Source organism: Ochotona princeps, chromosome 22, assembly GCF_030435755.1.
Source record: "Ochotona princeps isolate mOchPri1 chromosome 22, mOchPri1.hap1, whole genome shotgun sequence".
NCBI classification, from domain to species: Eukaryota; Metazoa; Chordata; class Mammalia; order Lagomorpha; family Ochotonidae; genus Ochotona; species Ochotona princeps.
In genome coordinates, this window is record NC_080853.1 from 20,641,382 (window position 1) to 20,656,823 (window position 15,442).

Sequence of the window (15,442 nt, forward strand, 5' to 3'; positions counted from 1 at the left end):
CATTGCCCTGGCCAGAGCAGCCCTACTGGGTGCAGCTCAGGAAGGAACTGGGAACTGAGCCTGGGCTTCCGTGTGGGAGAGGTGGCTCTGAGCGCAGTTTAGTACAAATATCCCCCAAGACCAATTGAGCTTTCACTGGAACACCCTTGTCACTCACTACTAACACAGGGTATCTGATGGCACTTGCCAGGGGGTGGGAGTTGTGGGGCGGGGTGGTCAGGGCACATCCCACAGGTTCTGGGAGCAAGGCCTTCTGAGGAGCCTGTGCCCAGCCAACTCACACCTTCCTCATTGACCTAGGGGACCACGCACATGGGTCACACTGCACTCTTCTACTGGGCCATCCCCTTGACAGTGAATCAGGGGAAAGGGGGAGGTGGGGAGGGGTCATCACTCATCATCTTTGTCCTTTTGTTCAGACAGAGTTGTACCTGCCGCAGACAGCTCTGAATTAAAGCATGAAAACACGGCGAGGCCCTCGGCTGATTTCTTTGCCTGGTGGTTAGTGCTCTAAGGGGAGAGGCTGGGGGACATAGGGAAAGCCAGGTTGCAGCTCTGCCCCAAGGTAGAGGAAAATAGCGTTCCAGACCCTGTGAGGGGCTGGGCACCACTGACCCATGGGTAGTCAGGCTTGAAGTCTATGACCATCTTTCCCCTCCCACCCTAGTCGTTGGACCATGCCAGACACTGTGAAGACAACACACTTCATTATCCAACACCCTCTCAAGTGGGTTCCCACACCCATTTCACAGATAGAGTAGTCACCAGGGCCATTCAGCAGGGGAGCCCCAAAGTTTGTTTCCCCTCCCAGCCTTGCTACCCCACTGTGCCCACTACCCTTCCCACCTCCGACCCCCAGTTCCGGCCCTGCCTGCACCAAGCCAGCAGGCACATGTGAGGGACAAAGTCAAGTCCCTGCTGACAGTGATAGATCTCAGGATCAGGCACAAGGAAAGCCAGCCCCAGCTTGTCCTGAAACCAAGGATTCTAGAATTTCTGTGACCTTTCAGAGAGACTGTTTGAAATCAAATCTTTATTCATAAGACAGTGAACGATTACAGCTGCACACAGTCAATGTGGAAGATCGTGTAAGGGCAAAACAACAACTCTCCCCAAGAGTTCTGTCAGGACATGGAAGTACTCCTAGTACAGGCAAAATCTTGCAAAGTGTGGAGCTGGCCACCTACATGCCCCGCATTTAAACCAGCTCAGAAAACTGTGCCTCAGCCCAGCTAAGTGCCTCAGCCTCCCAGGAGGGCTGTGTGCTCAAGGGAAAAGATCCCCCCTGATCTGACATCCACCCACCTGGAACGCCACACCACCTACCCAGCCCCCACGGTGGGCAGAGGCCAGCTGCGAACTGCCAAGCCAGGGCAGGATGGTAGGCAGGCCAGAGACCTTGCAGCTTCAGACATCTGGGATGGAGTGGTCCATGGTGTGGTGAAGCAGGCTGGGGGACAACCTGTATATAGCAATAGCAACCATGAGCAAAGCTGCCAGCTCCTACCTCCTGCCTGCTCTCCCCTTCCCTGCCCCCCACCAAGCCTGTGCACCCGCTGTAGCCTTCACTCCCAGGTCTGGGACCAAATCTCCAGAAGCCAGGAGCCCCCTTGGGGAAAGAGGTGGAGAGGGAAGGAGAGAAGAGGGGAGGGAAGAGGAGGGCCAGGCAGGCCCAGGTGAGCTGGGAGGTACAAGGTGAGTGGCAGGCAGGTGGCAGACTTACTTTTTGATCATGTGCTCGTAGATGACAGCTGGGATGATAGTCAGGGTAATGACGTTTCCAGCTGTGGCCAAAATCTTTGTGATATCTTTGTCCTGGAAATGAAGCCAGTAAGTAGTCGCCCTGGGAACCAGGAGCCCAGAGCAGCTCTGCATGCAGGCCCCTGAAGGACACTGCCACCTGATGCCAGGCTACCTATGACCCTAACAGGTGAGGATTGTGGGCAGAGACAGCAGGTAAGGTCTTGTTTGAACAAGACTGTGGGCTTCCTACCCGAGGAGCACTCCCCAGGCTCCCCTGAAGGCATGGGGTACACAGCACAGCCTCACAAACTTCATTCTCCTTCCCTTTCCCTCCCATCTCCCAGGCCTCAGTCACACTTGGGTTCTGGCCCTAACACAAAATGCACCTGCTGCCTGACCAGCTTGAGCCAGGGACCTATGGGCCGTCTTTCTCTTACATCTCATAGATAAATCAAGGGCAGAATAAAGAACTATAAGTCACTGGGCTGGGGAGGGGGTTGTTCAGCCTGGTGGTTAAGATGCCTGCATCCCACAACAGGGGACCTGAGTTCAAGTCCTGCCTTCAGCTCCTGACTCCAGCTCCCTGCTAATGCAGACCCTAGGAGGCAGCAAGTAATGACTCAAGTACTCCAGTCCCCACTGCCTACATAGGAGACTTCAGAGTTTCTGGCTCCTGGCTTCTGCCTGGCCCAGCCCTGGCCATTTCATGCATTTGGGGAGTGAACCTGCAGATGGGGACAGTCTCTTCATCTCCTTCCTGTCCCTCTGTCTCTTAAAAAGATAACTAGCAGTTACCAAGCAAGGCTTGCCCATCCAAACCCTGTAGCTTGGGCCCCAGCACAGCCTCTGGCCCTGACTCTAGCCTCACAATGTTCACTGTACACATCTGTGTACCTGGATTATGTGTCTTAGATGTTCTAGAACAAATGGGAGAAGATACTAACAGGGCCTAGTAATGGCCATAGGATGGAAATACCACTCTGCAAAGATAAACAGTCACAAGAAGCAAAGCGGTCTGGGGCAGGTCGGGCAAGGAATGAACCCAGGCCCCCAAAGCCTCACAAGACACTGTGCATAGAGAGCAAGGTCATGACCACATCCTGAACCTTCAGGAAAGATGAGAGAAGCACATCTTCCAATGACTGCTCTCCACAATGGCTGAAACCAAAGAGCTAAGAGACTGTCCCAGGACTCAAATTCTCTAAAATCTGGATGCTACAGCTGCACTGAATTGGGGTCCCTGAGCCAGACCTTGGAGGACCCAGGTGGCAGCAGGGGGCATTCTGGACAGTCCAGGGCCACCTGAGCACATGCAGAGCCACAGATGCTCGGTGACAGCCAATGACTGGATGAGAAGACTGAGCCAGGTGTGACAGGTGATCATCCCTCCCAGGTCCTTCTGCTAGCGGAAGTCCCACCCAGGCGCTCCCTAACTTGGGCTGCAGGATGGGAAGGGCTCCTCATTAGAGACTCAGCCAGGCTTGGGAACTACCCTTGATTCCTTTGGCATGAAGTGAAGACCATGCTCACTAGTTTACAAAGGTCCCCAAAGATGACTATCCTACATTCCATACCCACAGTCCCATCCCTAGACCTCCTGTCCCATTTTGCTGTCCATGGATGCAGCTCCCTACTTCTGAAAAGCGAACACTGTTTTCTAAAGGGTTTCTATTGCAAAGAAGGAGCCAGTATGTCTGCATGAAGAGCCCTCAAACGAAGGAGGCATCCATGGCCCACAGCCCCTGGGGCATGGCCACGCTCAACCTCTCCCAGGCCAATAGAGAAGCCACTGTTTAATGGGTGCTGATGATGCTATTCTGGTATACTATTCTGCTTCTGCCTCCCCAAAACTACCCCACACACCCCTACCTTGAGTCCAATGACATTCTGCCCGTTGATCTCGCACACGTAGTGGTTGATCAGGAGCCCATTGCGGGCCGCAGAACTCCCTTTGACTATGGAGGTGACCTTGCCCTTCTTGATGAAGAAGCCCACTTGGCCCATGCTGTCCTTGTGTGTGGTCACAGTCCGCTGGAATGGCCTGGCAGGGACAAATGGTGACCTGGACCCGGCTGCCAATGCAACTCTGGCCATCAGAACCATCCCAGGCCCTATCACTCACCTGTCCCGAACAATCATGACGATCTTTTCAGCTGAGGCCTTCTTCATCACACGGTGCACTTTGTCTGTACTCCACCCAGCACAATCCTCTCCGTTGATCTGCAGGATCTGGTCCCCGAAGCGCAATCCCACGAGGGATGCAGGGGTGTTGGCCTGAACCAACTGCACAAAAATCCCCTGGATGAGGGAGGCAAAACCCCAGAGTCGGTGTCTTTGGTCCACCCACCCACCTCCCAGACTACTCCTCCCAGCTGCAGGGTACTCTTGAGGCCTGCAGCTGACCAGGACCACAGCTCTGCATAGCAGGCACAACTGCCACCACCACTAGCTCCCCCACGCCCCCACACACACTCCTCCATCCCCATCTCCTGGGAGGCATCACTCCCAACTGCCTGGCAGCTGGGAAGAGGTGAGTTGGCATTTCAAGCCCAGCCAGGGGTCACATCCGGTCCCAGAGGCAGCCGGCCTCCCTGGTATCCAGGGTCTAAGGAGAATCTGGAAGGGGAGCACTAGGCCTGTGTCTCTGAGCGAGGAGCGTGGAGGGGAAGAGCCTTGGGAGCTAAGGTGCCGGCCTGAGACTCGTGCACCTGGAGGCGCTGCAGAGGAACACATACCTGGACTCCTCTGAGAGGCTCTCAGGCCCCAGCACGCCTCCGTACCTTGTCGATGGCGCGCAGCCGCACCCCTGTCTTGCCGCGCTCATCCTTGCACAGTTGGATCTCCCGCACCCCAGGCTTGATCTCTGCACGTTGCACACCCAGGTTGTTCCCTGACACAGGTGCCACCACGTGGCCTGCCCAAGAGCCCGAGACGGCCACCTGCAGACGGCGGGAGGGCAGAAGGTCAGCTCGGCTCTGGGGTCCCCTGCCCCCTGACGTCACGAGGCATAAGGATGGGGTGGGAAAAAGAGGTTGCAGGGATCCTGCACCCCCACCCCGCCTCCAGCCGCGCTTCCCCGCGGGAACCATAGACAGGACGTGGCCCCCACGGAGCCACTAGAGGGCGTCAAGCCCACGTCCGTAAAAACCTGGGAAAGTAGAGAAGAGGACTGGGATACTGGTAGGGGAGCCTCATTTTCCAAGCCCAACTGGGATCAGGGAGAAAAAAAAATTTAAATCCACTTGAAATGCAAAAGAAATTCACAGTCAATAGGTGCAATTGAGGATGAGGGGACTCAATTTTATCTTTGTCTTTAAAAAGTTAAACTAGCAGTATTTAAACTTTAAACTTAATGACCACTTCCCTGTAAATGCAAGGCGAGGCAAGGCTATCCACTCAACCTACCTCTGTGAAACACAATGACACAAAGCCAGGCAGAGCAGCAAGGGGCCAAAAAGAGCAGTGGCCATGCAGGTTAGAAAGGAAGAAACAAGGAGTTTACACAGCTGTGTAGCAAGCTAAACTTCCACCTTTGACCCTGCCATACCATATGGGACCAGGTTTGTGTCTCCTGTGCTCCACTTCCGATACAGCTCCCTGCTAATGCACCTGGGAAAGCAGTGGAGCATGGCCACGGTCTTGAGCCCCTGTACCACATGGGAGATCTAGGAGAAGCTCCAGGTTACTGGCGTCAGGGCAGCCTAGCCCTGGCAGTTGCCAGCTATTTGGGGAGTGAATCAGCCAGCAGAAGATGTGTGTGTGTGTGTGTGTGTGTGTGTGTGTGTGTGTGTGTGTGTGGCTCTTTCAAGTAAAAAATAATTTTGGTAAAAAAAGGAAAAATAGAACTGTTCCCACTCACGGATGGCATGATGGTCCCAAGGAACCAACAACTAAACACACAGGTTGAGTAAATGATCTCAGAAAAGCTATAGGATACAAGATTAACATAAAAAATAGTGAACCATATTTCTTCACACTGACAATAAACTTGGGGAAACAGAAATAAAAGTACAATACTATTTGCAGTCATTCAAAAACAACAAAAACGTCTAATAACACATGTACAGAAATGTAGGCTAAAAATGACAAAACACTGATAAAAGATATCGGGGGTCTAAATACACCCCAAACTGATACGCCCATCCCGTACAACTACAATCAGAATCTCTGCCAGATGTTCTATGCCTCACAATGAAACACAGCACGAAGAACAGAGCCACAAGAATCCTAGGGAGAGAGGGGACTAAAACTCAGATGCAGGAAGTCTGTTTGAGTGGCAGGATCAGGGAGGAAGGCAGGCAGGACTTCCTGTGCCCAGATGGGGCAGGAGGCAGATACCTACAGTCTGAGACAGGCTCTGCTGGACCTCTTGGCTGGAGAGGGAAAGGCCCATGTAATTCTCCAGTTCTGCCAGGTTTGGGTACAAAACTGGTTGCAGAGGGAAGGAAAAAAAGAAAGAAGGTATTACTCAAGGGCACAGCCATGACCATGCAACCACTCATCTTCATTGAGAGATGGGAGCCTGAGGTCGCTGTTTACCCAGGACTGCCCATGCAGCCCTCGGAACACTCTGTTTCCCCAAACCACACACTGGCCACATGACTTCCTCAGAAGGTCTGCCTTTGTCCAGGGGCAGCCTGGGACCCCAGAGTCCCTGGGGCCCCGCTCTGAGCACTCAACTACAGCTGGAAATAGAACTCTAAGAACAGTGCTGGTGCAGCAGCCTCGAGGGATTCAGTGGTGGCCAGGAGGGAGACAAGTGTCTGTCCCAAGGAATGGAGGAGGTGGACTGCCCAGGAAGGGGAGGTGCAGACCCTGAGTTCAAATTTACCTGCATCAAAACTGCTCCCAGAGCACCTCCAGGGGCCTTCCCAGGGTTCCTGCTACAGGGACCCCAGGTCAGAAGTCCCCACCCACCCAAAGTCAGCTTCCTCCTCTGTGTCCCGTCCAAAGCTTCCAGTGAGGAGGACAGGTGCAGAAGAGGTGAACATCTGGAAACTGCTGGAGGAGAGGGTGGGGTACTACTGTGGGATACTGCTGTGGCCCAGACAGGAGACCCTGTGCCAGTCTATATCCTCCCCAGAGCCTCAAAGTTCCTGCTAGTGCCTGGGGCCCACCTGGACCTGCAGTGCCCTTGGGGCTGCGGGAGACTTACCTGGAGGTGGGGAGGTGGCTGCCACTGGGCCTGGTGGGACTGACATCCTGGCTTGGGCCTGGAGAGTGATAGGAAGGATTTGTCAGCCTTTGTTCTGGGCAACAAGGATGTCTGCAGTGGTTGCAGCAGGGCCCCTGAGTCCTCAGGGCTCAAGGTCATGTGTGCCCATGTCTGAGAGGGGGTTTTCCTGAGATCCTACCACCCACTAAGTGTCACAACCCAATTAGCAAGGTCCATTTCTGAACCAAGTTCCTGAGAGCCCCTGGGACCACCAAGCAGTGGGATGGAAGGAGGAAGTAGCTTCCAAACCATACACAAGGGATCCCTCAGAAAGCCTGCCCGGCAGCATCCCTGATCCATTTGGCCCAGGGGGGATAGACAGGACAGAAGACAGATACATCTGCAGTGCCTTAGTCTTTCCCACTTCTGCTGGGAGTTCATTGACCTTGGCCTTAACCTCTGGATACTCCAGCAAGCCCTGCAGCAGGAGCTGCACACTTATTTTCTGGGACCAAGCTTTCCCCAAGGCAACAGTCAGGCAGCCCAGGTTATCAGGCGGCTTACCTGGATGACTTGGTCCACCTTCAGGTCCTCCAGAGACGGGTAAAGGGTGGACATGGCTGCTCCGTGGAACACCTGCAGAGCTCAGAATGTGAGGAGGGATAAGGGAATAGCAAGTGCCCTTGGCACTCAGAGCCGGAGAAAGTCAGCAGAAAAGGTTGTCATCCCTACTTTGAAAGATAGGAAGCTGGGGTTTGAGCCAATGGCCTCCAACCCAGAAATTTCATGGCACCATGTTCCTCTGACCCTGGGCTTCAGAACCCAGATCCAGGGGTTTCCCTCACCCCCTCAAAGCCTGGGACAGACTGGAAGGCAAAGCAAGACCACGGACCACACGCATACCCTGCATATTTCAAGGGGCAGATGGGCTAATGTGGTCTCACCACTCAAGGCCTGACCCCAAGCCAGCAGGTATGCTTCAGGAATCTATGCACGCCAGGCCTGTGTTAGGTGAGCACAGCATCGGGATTAACTTGCAACCAGAAAGGCAGCAGGACCCTTGGAACCCCCTACACTCTAACTACCTCTGCAAGTCTGAGCTCTGCTGGGCACGTCTCCCACCTTGCCTTGCTGTAACCCCTGATCTTGGCTGCCATGAAGGAAGCTGCTCACAGACTGCAGGAGGCTTGACAGAGCATCACACCCCAAAGTGGGGCGCCTCGGGACAGGGACACTTTACTGTGGGTATCAGTAGGGTCTCTGAGCTGGCTGCCTAGGTAGGTGCATGGTGATCTCAGGAAACACAGAGTTTCCTTTGTCGACAAAACCTGGGAAAGAACAGTGTCTCTTTCTTAACTGCTTCCCTTATCCCACGACTCCTGGCCCTGTCGCACTGCCTGGCCGCAAACAGGACGTCTGTCCCTGATAGATGCTCCCCGTCCCATCTCCTAGACACCCATACTTCCCTTGACACCCATACTTCCCGCTAGACAGGCCTTTCCTGCTCCCAAGCCAGGAGGCCACTGCACTGCCCCCCCAGGGCCACAAGCTCCTCCTCCCTTGTGCTTCTTCCTGTGCTCCCAGGTAGATTGCAGTGTTTCAGGATCAAGGTGTTTCCCAAGCCCCCAGGGGACACGCACAGGGAACTGAGGGGGTTGCGTCCAGCACAGGTGGGGGTCGGGATGCAGGTTAGCTGCATATTGTCTTCTAAATACAAACCCACTCCTAAATCAGACATATCCGTGATCAGAGGTAATCCAGTGTGAGCACTAAAATATTCTTTTATTACAAATTACTTTTATTTCCCTTATCCCTCCTTTATAAAGGCATGACATCCTATTGATATTTTTATTTATTTTTTTACTCAGGAACTCGTCCTTGCTTGCAGCTTCACCTATTCCTTCCCTCTGTCTTCAACTCTGGTTTTGGTAAATGGCAGTAACCAAGCACCAAGTCCATGCACTCCAGAACAGTCCGCCGGCCTCCAGGGCCTGTCCTCCACCGCCGGCCTCAGTCTACCCTTGCAGCACACCATTTCACCTCTCCCGTCAAGACCCTGGCTGCCACGCCCTCGCTGTTCCTCACTGGGTGGAAAGCGGCGGCTCACGGTTGCTCTGTTGCTCGGGGCTCTAGCGCTTGCGCAGAACCTCCCGCTGGGCTGAGCCGTGGAGTCTGGGGCGCATGCGTTTCACCGCCCACTTCAGGGCGTCTCCTGAAGAAATGTCCGCCTCCACTCCGTGTGGGAGGCCGGCCCGGGGGTTGCTGGAGTCCGTCGGGCCGCAGGCTTTCCAGGCGCCTGAGGGTGGCGCTGGCCATCACAAAAAGAATGAGGTAAAGCGGCGAAGTACGGGATGACCAGGCTTACGTCGGGCTCCTTGTCCCCTTTACCAAGTTGGAGGTGGCGCGGGTCAAATCGAGTTCTAAAGGGGCCGAGTGGCCCCTGGCTCCCCTGCCTCTGGCCTCTGAACCTCATTTACAGCATCGAAGGTGGGGGTGCGGAGCCAGATTCCGTACTGAGGCAGCTGGTGGGAGGGACGAGACCGAAGTCCGCCGGCCCTGGAAGCCCCCTGGCTCCCAGCCCCGCTCCCCTAGGTTTCGGAAGCGCCCAAACTTCCCAGTGCTTCCTGCCCATTGTGACGTCACTCTTCCTGCTCCTTTTTTCTGGAACCCGGGCTTTCCGGTTTGGCTCTGACTACAGCTGAGCCCTGCCTCACCCCTTGCAAATTCACCCTGGCGCACTGTGCCTGAGTCACTGGGACCCTGCTACCCACGGAAGGGGACTGACTGATCGTGTCCACCGAGAGGCCAGATCCTCTGTCCGTTCATTTTTAGAGGTGCAGGCAGGCAAGCGGGTGCATGTAGAGGGCAGGGGCGAAGCCAAGGCAACCAGAAGACTCTGGGGGAGGAAGGATGGCCCCGACCGGGGTCATGCAGGGTGAAGATTAAAGTAGTTGGAAACAGCCTCCACCAGTCCAGCGACAGAGAGGCTGGAGTCCTTTACTGCCTCCAAGCTATTCCCACAGAACTCAGGGTTTGTCCAGCTGTGCTGCCAAACCACCGTAGCCCTGCTGTATATGCACACCTGAGCTGAGCCAGAAATTGTGTTCCCAGCTCCGGTCTTTCCCTTCTCCTCAAAGCTCTTTACCTCAGGATAAAGTTTAGATCTGCAGCTGGCATTTAGATTTCCACAGCACAATTCCTGGTCAGGTCAGCCATGGTCACTCCTCCCCAGTCCTTGCTCTGTATGATTGTGTTCATTCCAAACCACTCAACCTGCTTGCTCCTGGCACCTGGCACCTGCAGGTGTTGTCCCCTCTGTCCAAGTGCCATTCATGGCTGTCTTTGCCTGGCTCACCTCGTTGAACTCTCCCCCTTTTGAAGCTTTCCTGCAAACACTCGCATGCCAACGGGCCTTCTGAAATTGACAGCACCCAGTGTCATATATTCAGCTTGCATTCCCTAAACGTTTATTAAGTGTAGGACTGTCTACATTTCCTGGGTTGGGGTTGGGATTTGGTGTGTTTGTTTGCCTGGCCCCCTCACTGGTCAGGGATGGACGCTCATTTTTAAGTCACCTGTGTTCTCTAGCAGGTGCCTGGGGACTGTTTGATCAAGGAATGCAACAGCAGACACAAAGGAAAGGAAAAGGCCTCAAAACCTAAATGCACAGGCTTTCTTCCTATTCCCATCTGTTGACCACAGTTAGCGAAACCTGTCCAGTGGAAAATACACCCGGGCCCAGAAAGGGAGCAGGTGGCAGCTCTGATGAGGAAGAGTGGATGGTGGAAGGCTGCCCGGTGCCTCCAGGGTGTCTGTCCATGGGACAGTGTCCTCCAGCTCTATGCTGAGCACTTCTGCAAGTAACTGCTTCCAGGAGAGCCCATATAGCCCTTTCCTAGAGTTTTCCTTTCCTATAGCACTTCTAGATTTCCTTCCTGCCTGCTCCCATCCCTGTTGATACCCACAATAACAGTACCCATCAAAAATCTCACCAGGGCCTGGGAGCACACCAGGGCTGGATAGCAGAGGGGGTCTGAATTGTTAGAGGCAGCTCTGAACTTCAAAGGAGAACAAACACACTGTTCCCTAGAGCTGAGGCTGCAGGACTCCCACCTGTTCCTGTGGACAGCTCATCCATCCCCAGGAAGGCAGCGTGTGGGAGGGAGGCGTGGGCCAGGGAGTCAGTGGAATAACTCCTGGAGGGCCACATGAGCCCTGGCAGTTATGAGCTGGAATCAAAAAGGCTGTTGCTAGGCCACCAGTGTGTCTGCTCACTCACAGCCCTGGAAAAGGGTTAGACTTGAGGAGTCATACTTTACGAAACCATGTGGGGAGGAGGCAGGGCATGAGCCTGGGACTGACCGCCTGTGACCTGCAGAGCAGAGCTCTGGCTGACCCCCCTGGAGTGGCATCTTGGCCTTCGTGATAAGGGTAACTACTGGCATCACAGTGCCTTGCAGGTGGTTCTGAAAGTGCTGTTGGAAGGCAGTTAGCCCAGCACCTGGCCCCTAATAGCCATTCAGTTTTCTGGTCTTTCATTCAACACCTGACTTCCAGAGGCTTCCCAAGTGCCTGTGCTGTTCCAGGTGCCAGCAGTAAGGCAGTGGACAAAGGCAAAGTTGCTGCTTGACAGATGTCTTTTCTGGAGCTGGAAAAATGAGCTTGTGACTTTGCGGGCTGTGTGTTGTGGTGGAAAGTGCTGGGGTGGGGGAAATCAGAGCAGGGTTGGGAGTGGAGAGAGGATGCAGAGGAGCCTCATTACCAGGAGGGTACCCACTGCGCCTATAGAGATGCGGAAGAGTGTTACTATAGGGACGGCGAAAGTGTGAGCGTAAGTTGTATTTAGAAAATAGCTGACCAGTGAGGCTGCTCCAAGGGGGATTAGCTGGGAAAGGTGCTGGAGAAGTAGGGAGAGGCTCTAGATCCGTTGTGGCCTGTATGTCAGGTGTGGCAGGAGCCCCTGGGGAAACTGAGGGCAGCAGAGTGCTGTGGTCGGGTTATCACATTAACATGTTCCCGTGGCTGATGTTTGGGGACTAAGGGCAGAGATGGCAACAGGGAGCCCAGGTCAGAGGCAATGCTAGGTGGGTCTGTGACCAGCGTGGGCTTGGCCAGCCAACAGGTTCATTTAAAATCTCTGTTCTGGGGCTCGGCAGCGTGGCCTAGTGGCTAAGGTCCTCGCCTTGATCCCATATGGCCGCTGGTTCTTATCCCGGCGGCTCCACTTCCTCTCTGTCTCCTCCTCTCAGTATATCTGACTTTGTAATGGAAATAAAATAAATCTTTAAAAAAAAAAAAAATCTCTGTTCTGAGCCCCTGCTGTGTGAAGGCGGTGTGCCACTCACCAAATCCATGACCTCCTATAGTTCTCCCTGTAGCCTGTTTCCAGTCTCCAGGTGAGAAAAGATACTTCTGGGAGAAGGGAAGGCCTTGGCCCTGTCCCACTTCCCTAGCAGGCTTTTCTGTGTGGTGGCAAGGAGGCAGCTGATAGAAAAACAGCTTCTGGCAGACACGGAAGTTACAAGTTTTTGGAGGCCTTAACTTTCTTGGTACCCACTACAAGGAGCAGAGTGTGGGTCCCACCCCTTCAAGCACAGTCAGTCAGCAGGAGCCAGGTCCTCATAATATCCACAGGAAGACACCACTAGCCCTTAAGCCTGGCCCCGAGCTAGGTGAGAACCATTGCAGGAGGGTAGAGGCAGGTCTTGCATCCCAGCGGGCGGCTCTTACCTGCGGATAACTGCTGCTGTGCTTCCTCGGGCAACTGCCGGCACTCTGTGCTCCCACGAAGGTGACACCCTTATCCCAGCCTGTGTTCCTGCTCCGGGAAGGGTGGTACCTGCCTCATGCAGTGACTCACCTGGGCTGGGCCCAGCTCAGGCCCTGTGGCAGAGTAAACATAGCAGGTGGCGTAGGCTCGAAGGAGACCTTTGGCCTTGATCTAGGCTTGGAAGTAGAGCGGGAAAACCCCAGCTGCTGTTGAATGTGCCAGGAACCAAGAGCCCTTAGCCCTTTTGCTGAAGAAGTCCTTGCATTCAGATTGGAGGCCTAGTCCTGCTGATCATAGGAAGGCAGCTGGGTATCCAGGCTGTTTAAAATGGCCACACTGGGCCCGGCGGCTTGGCCTAGCGGCTAAAGTCCTCATCTTGAATGCACCGGGATCCCATATGGGTGCCGGTTCTAATCCCGGCAGCTCCACTTCCCATCCAGCTCCCTGCTTGTGGCCTGGGAAAGCAGTCGAACACAGCCCAAAGTCTTGGCACCCTGCACCCGTTTGGGAGACCTGGAAGAAGTTCCTGGCTCCTGGCTTTGGATTGGTGCAGTACTGGCTGTTGCACTCACTTGGGGAGTGAATCATCGGACGGAAGATCTTCCCCTCTGTCTCTTCTCCTCTCTGTATATCTGACTTTGTAATAAAAATAAGTAAAACCGTTTAAAAAAATGGCCACACCAAACCACCAGCATCTGGGCCAGATCCCTGTGCAGCAGCACTGCCTGGGTGGATGGGTCTCATATTTCCCATCCATCTTCTTTTGCTTCATTTTAGTGCTGAAGTCTCCACCCCATTAGGAGCCTAAACTTGATCCTTTAAAAAAAAAAAAACTCTGTTATTATCGTTTTATGATACAGTTCCATATCCCTGGGATTTCCCTCCCCTGACCACTGAGTTCCCCTATATCATTACTAGAGTATAGTTCTTCATAAACAGTCATATGCCCATCATTGCCGGAATGGACAATGGCAGCATCAGATTGTCAAGATACATTTAACAGTTTCATTGGGAGTCCATCTTGGATCTGAAACCAGAGATGCATACTGCATTGTATCCTCACATCTGGACATGATAGTGTCCATTACACAGTTATTATACACCCCCTTAAATGAAAAGTCACAGTACAAAATCAACAACAGGAAGAAAAATAGAAATTTACAATGCCATGAAGTTAAATAACATGATACTGGATACGATAGTCTCCATTACACAGTTACTGTACATCCCCTTAAATGAAAAGCCACAAAACAATATCAAAAACAGAAAGAAAAAAAGGAATTAAAAACGCCATGCATGGAGTTAAATAACATGATACTGAATCACTAATGTGTCGCTGAAGAAATGAAAAAGAAACAAGAATTTAATGAGGAAGAGTTTTGAAGAGATGAAATTCAATTTAAAAATATTAATGAGATCAGTTTCTGCTGATCTTTGTTGGTGCAGTATGTCTCCTGTAGGCAACAAATAGATGGGGTTTGGTTTTTTTAATCCCATCTGCTATTCTATGATGTTTGGCTGATGAATTTAACCATTTACATTCAGGATTAATATGAATGGGTGGTAATCTGGTCCTGTCATTTTAGCAATTGGTTGTTCATTGGTTTAGTCTTCTGGTGTAATTTTGCTGGGATGTTCTTCCCATTTGCCTTTGGTTTTGGTTTTGGTGGGTGCTATTCCTCTTCTCTGTCAAGAGAGACACCTGATGCACCACTACTAGAGTTCTTGATCTTCTGGCCATCAGGTCTGAGGGCTACTCAGACCTATCTTTGGCGGAACCCCTATGATGCTATGTTGTTGCGGTTCACTGAGCCCGAAATGAGTTCACTCCCAACTCAGTGCATGAGCAGTCCTGTTCCATAGCCATTGCCTCCCTATACAAAATGGTGGCCAATTTGGCTCTAGAAGGCAGTCTGGGCTGTGAAATCTACCATGTTCCTGCGCTGCCCATCTGGGACCTGCCATTCTGTCTCTGCTCCTGGTCAAATCAAACAGACCAGCAGGATGAGCAGTTCTTTACCTGGGTTCACCTCCTGAGCTCCTAGTGAAAGTCCCTTCCCTCCTTGTTACTGGTCGAGTTCCAGCTGCTGATGCAGTTCAGATCGCCTCTCTCTGAATGCTGCTGGGGTATTGGTCACTGTAACACCACATCATTGTGTCCACTGTTTTCCTGTATCCGTCAGTCTCCAGGTGCCCCTCTGTTGTTGTTCTGTCCTTTCTTATTTCCTGAAATGTGCCCTCTCTGCTTTACACTGGCTAATGTTTCTGTGTCTGTTTAAATGTGTCCTGCCATCTTGAATCTCCTAGGTCCCCAAAACGTGATCCTAATGCATAGTCTATATTGGAGCCTGTCTCTGAGCCATGGCTAGGTCGGCTGCTGCCCGCTCCTACATGAGACAGCAAGAACTTCCATCTTATGTGTTCCATTTTTCCCCCACCCACCCATTACCTAAAATCAAAGATAACTTGGCCTGGTGGGCCAGGTAGGGCTGGGGAAGGGGGTAAAGTATATGACCTTGGAAAGAATTAGTGAGTTCTTTATGGTCTGTTTATTTCCTGCATTGGATTAACAACAACAAAAATGGCTATACCTTGTGACTCAGCATTCCCTCCTCTATAAGGCTGTGATCCTGAGGCTCCAAGCCTCGGGTTGCATTATTTCTAGCTGGGAAGACATTGAATCTCAGATTCTCACCCCTGCAGCCTGGCTGGGAAAGTCATCCTCTGTGGAAGATGACAGCATTGTGCAAGCCCTGAGCAAGGTGAGAGAGGGA

The 15,442-nt window shown here is 52.9% G+C and overlaps 1 protein-coding gene across 3 annotated transcripts; it reads right to left on the bottom strand.

The window, feature by feature from the left end:
* Nucleotides 1–1,013: 1,013 nt before the first annotated feature.
* Nucleotides 1,014–12,783, bottom strand: SDCBP2 (syndecan binding protein 2). 3 transcript variants are annotated; one of them, XM_058679445.1, is made up of 9 exons: nt 12,759–12,783; nt 7,463–7,534; nt 6,899–6,956; nt 6,086–6,171; nt 4,524–4,682; nt 3,866–4,041; nt 3,613–3,784; nt 1,724–1,815; nt 1,014–1,462 (listed from the first exon to the last, which is right to left on the bottom strand). In XM_058679445.1, exons 2-9 carry the CDS (start codon nt 7,514–7,516, stop codon nt 1,408–1,410), a joined length of 852 nt encoding a protein of 283 aa, XP_058535428.1. In that variant the 5' UTR covers nt 7,517–7,534; nt 12,759–12,783; the 3' UTR covers nt 1,014–1,407. The 3 variants fall into 3 exon arrangements, with proteins under 3 accessions (XP_058535428.1, XP_058535426.1, XP_058535427.1); XM_058679443.1 differs by lacking the exon at nt 12,759–12,783 and adding an exon at nt 12,629–12,713; XM_058679444.1 differs by lacking the exon at nt 12,759–12,783 and adding an exon at nt 12,629–12,682 and having other exon boundaries at nt 7,463–7,542.
* Nucleotides 12,784–15,442: the final 2,659 nt, after the last annotated feature.

What these genes read in the sequence shown, in the direction of transcription:
- SDCBP2 (XM_058679445.1), bottom strand. Translation starts at nt 7,516, where the DNA reads ATGTCCACCCTTTACCCGTCTCTGGAGGACCTGAAGGTGGACCAAGTC. An exon ending in AGAATGTCATTGGACTCAAG is followed by an intron (nt 1,816 to 3,612) that starts GTAGGGGTGTGT and finishes CTTCATTTCCAG; the next exon opens with GACAAAGATATCACAAAGAT. An exon ending in TACGAGCACATGATCAAAAA is followed by an intron (nt 1,463 to 1,723) that starts GTAAGTCTGCCA and finishes TGCTATATACAG; the next exon opens with GTTGTCCCCCAGCCTGCTTC.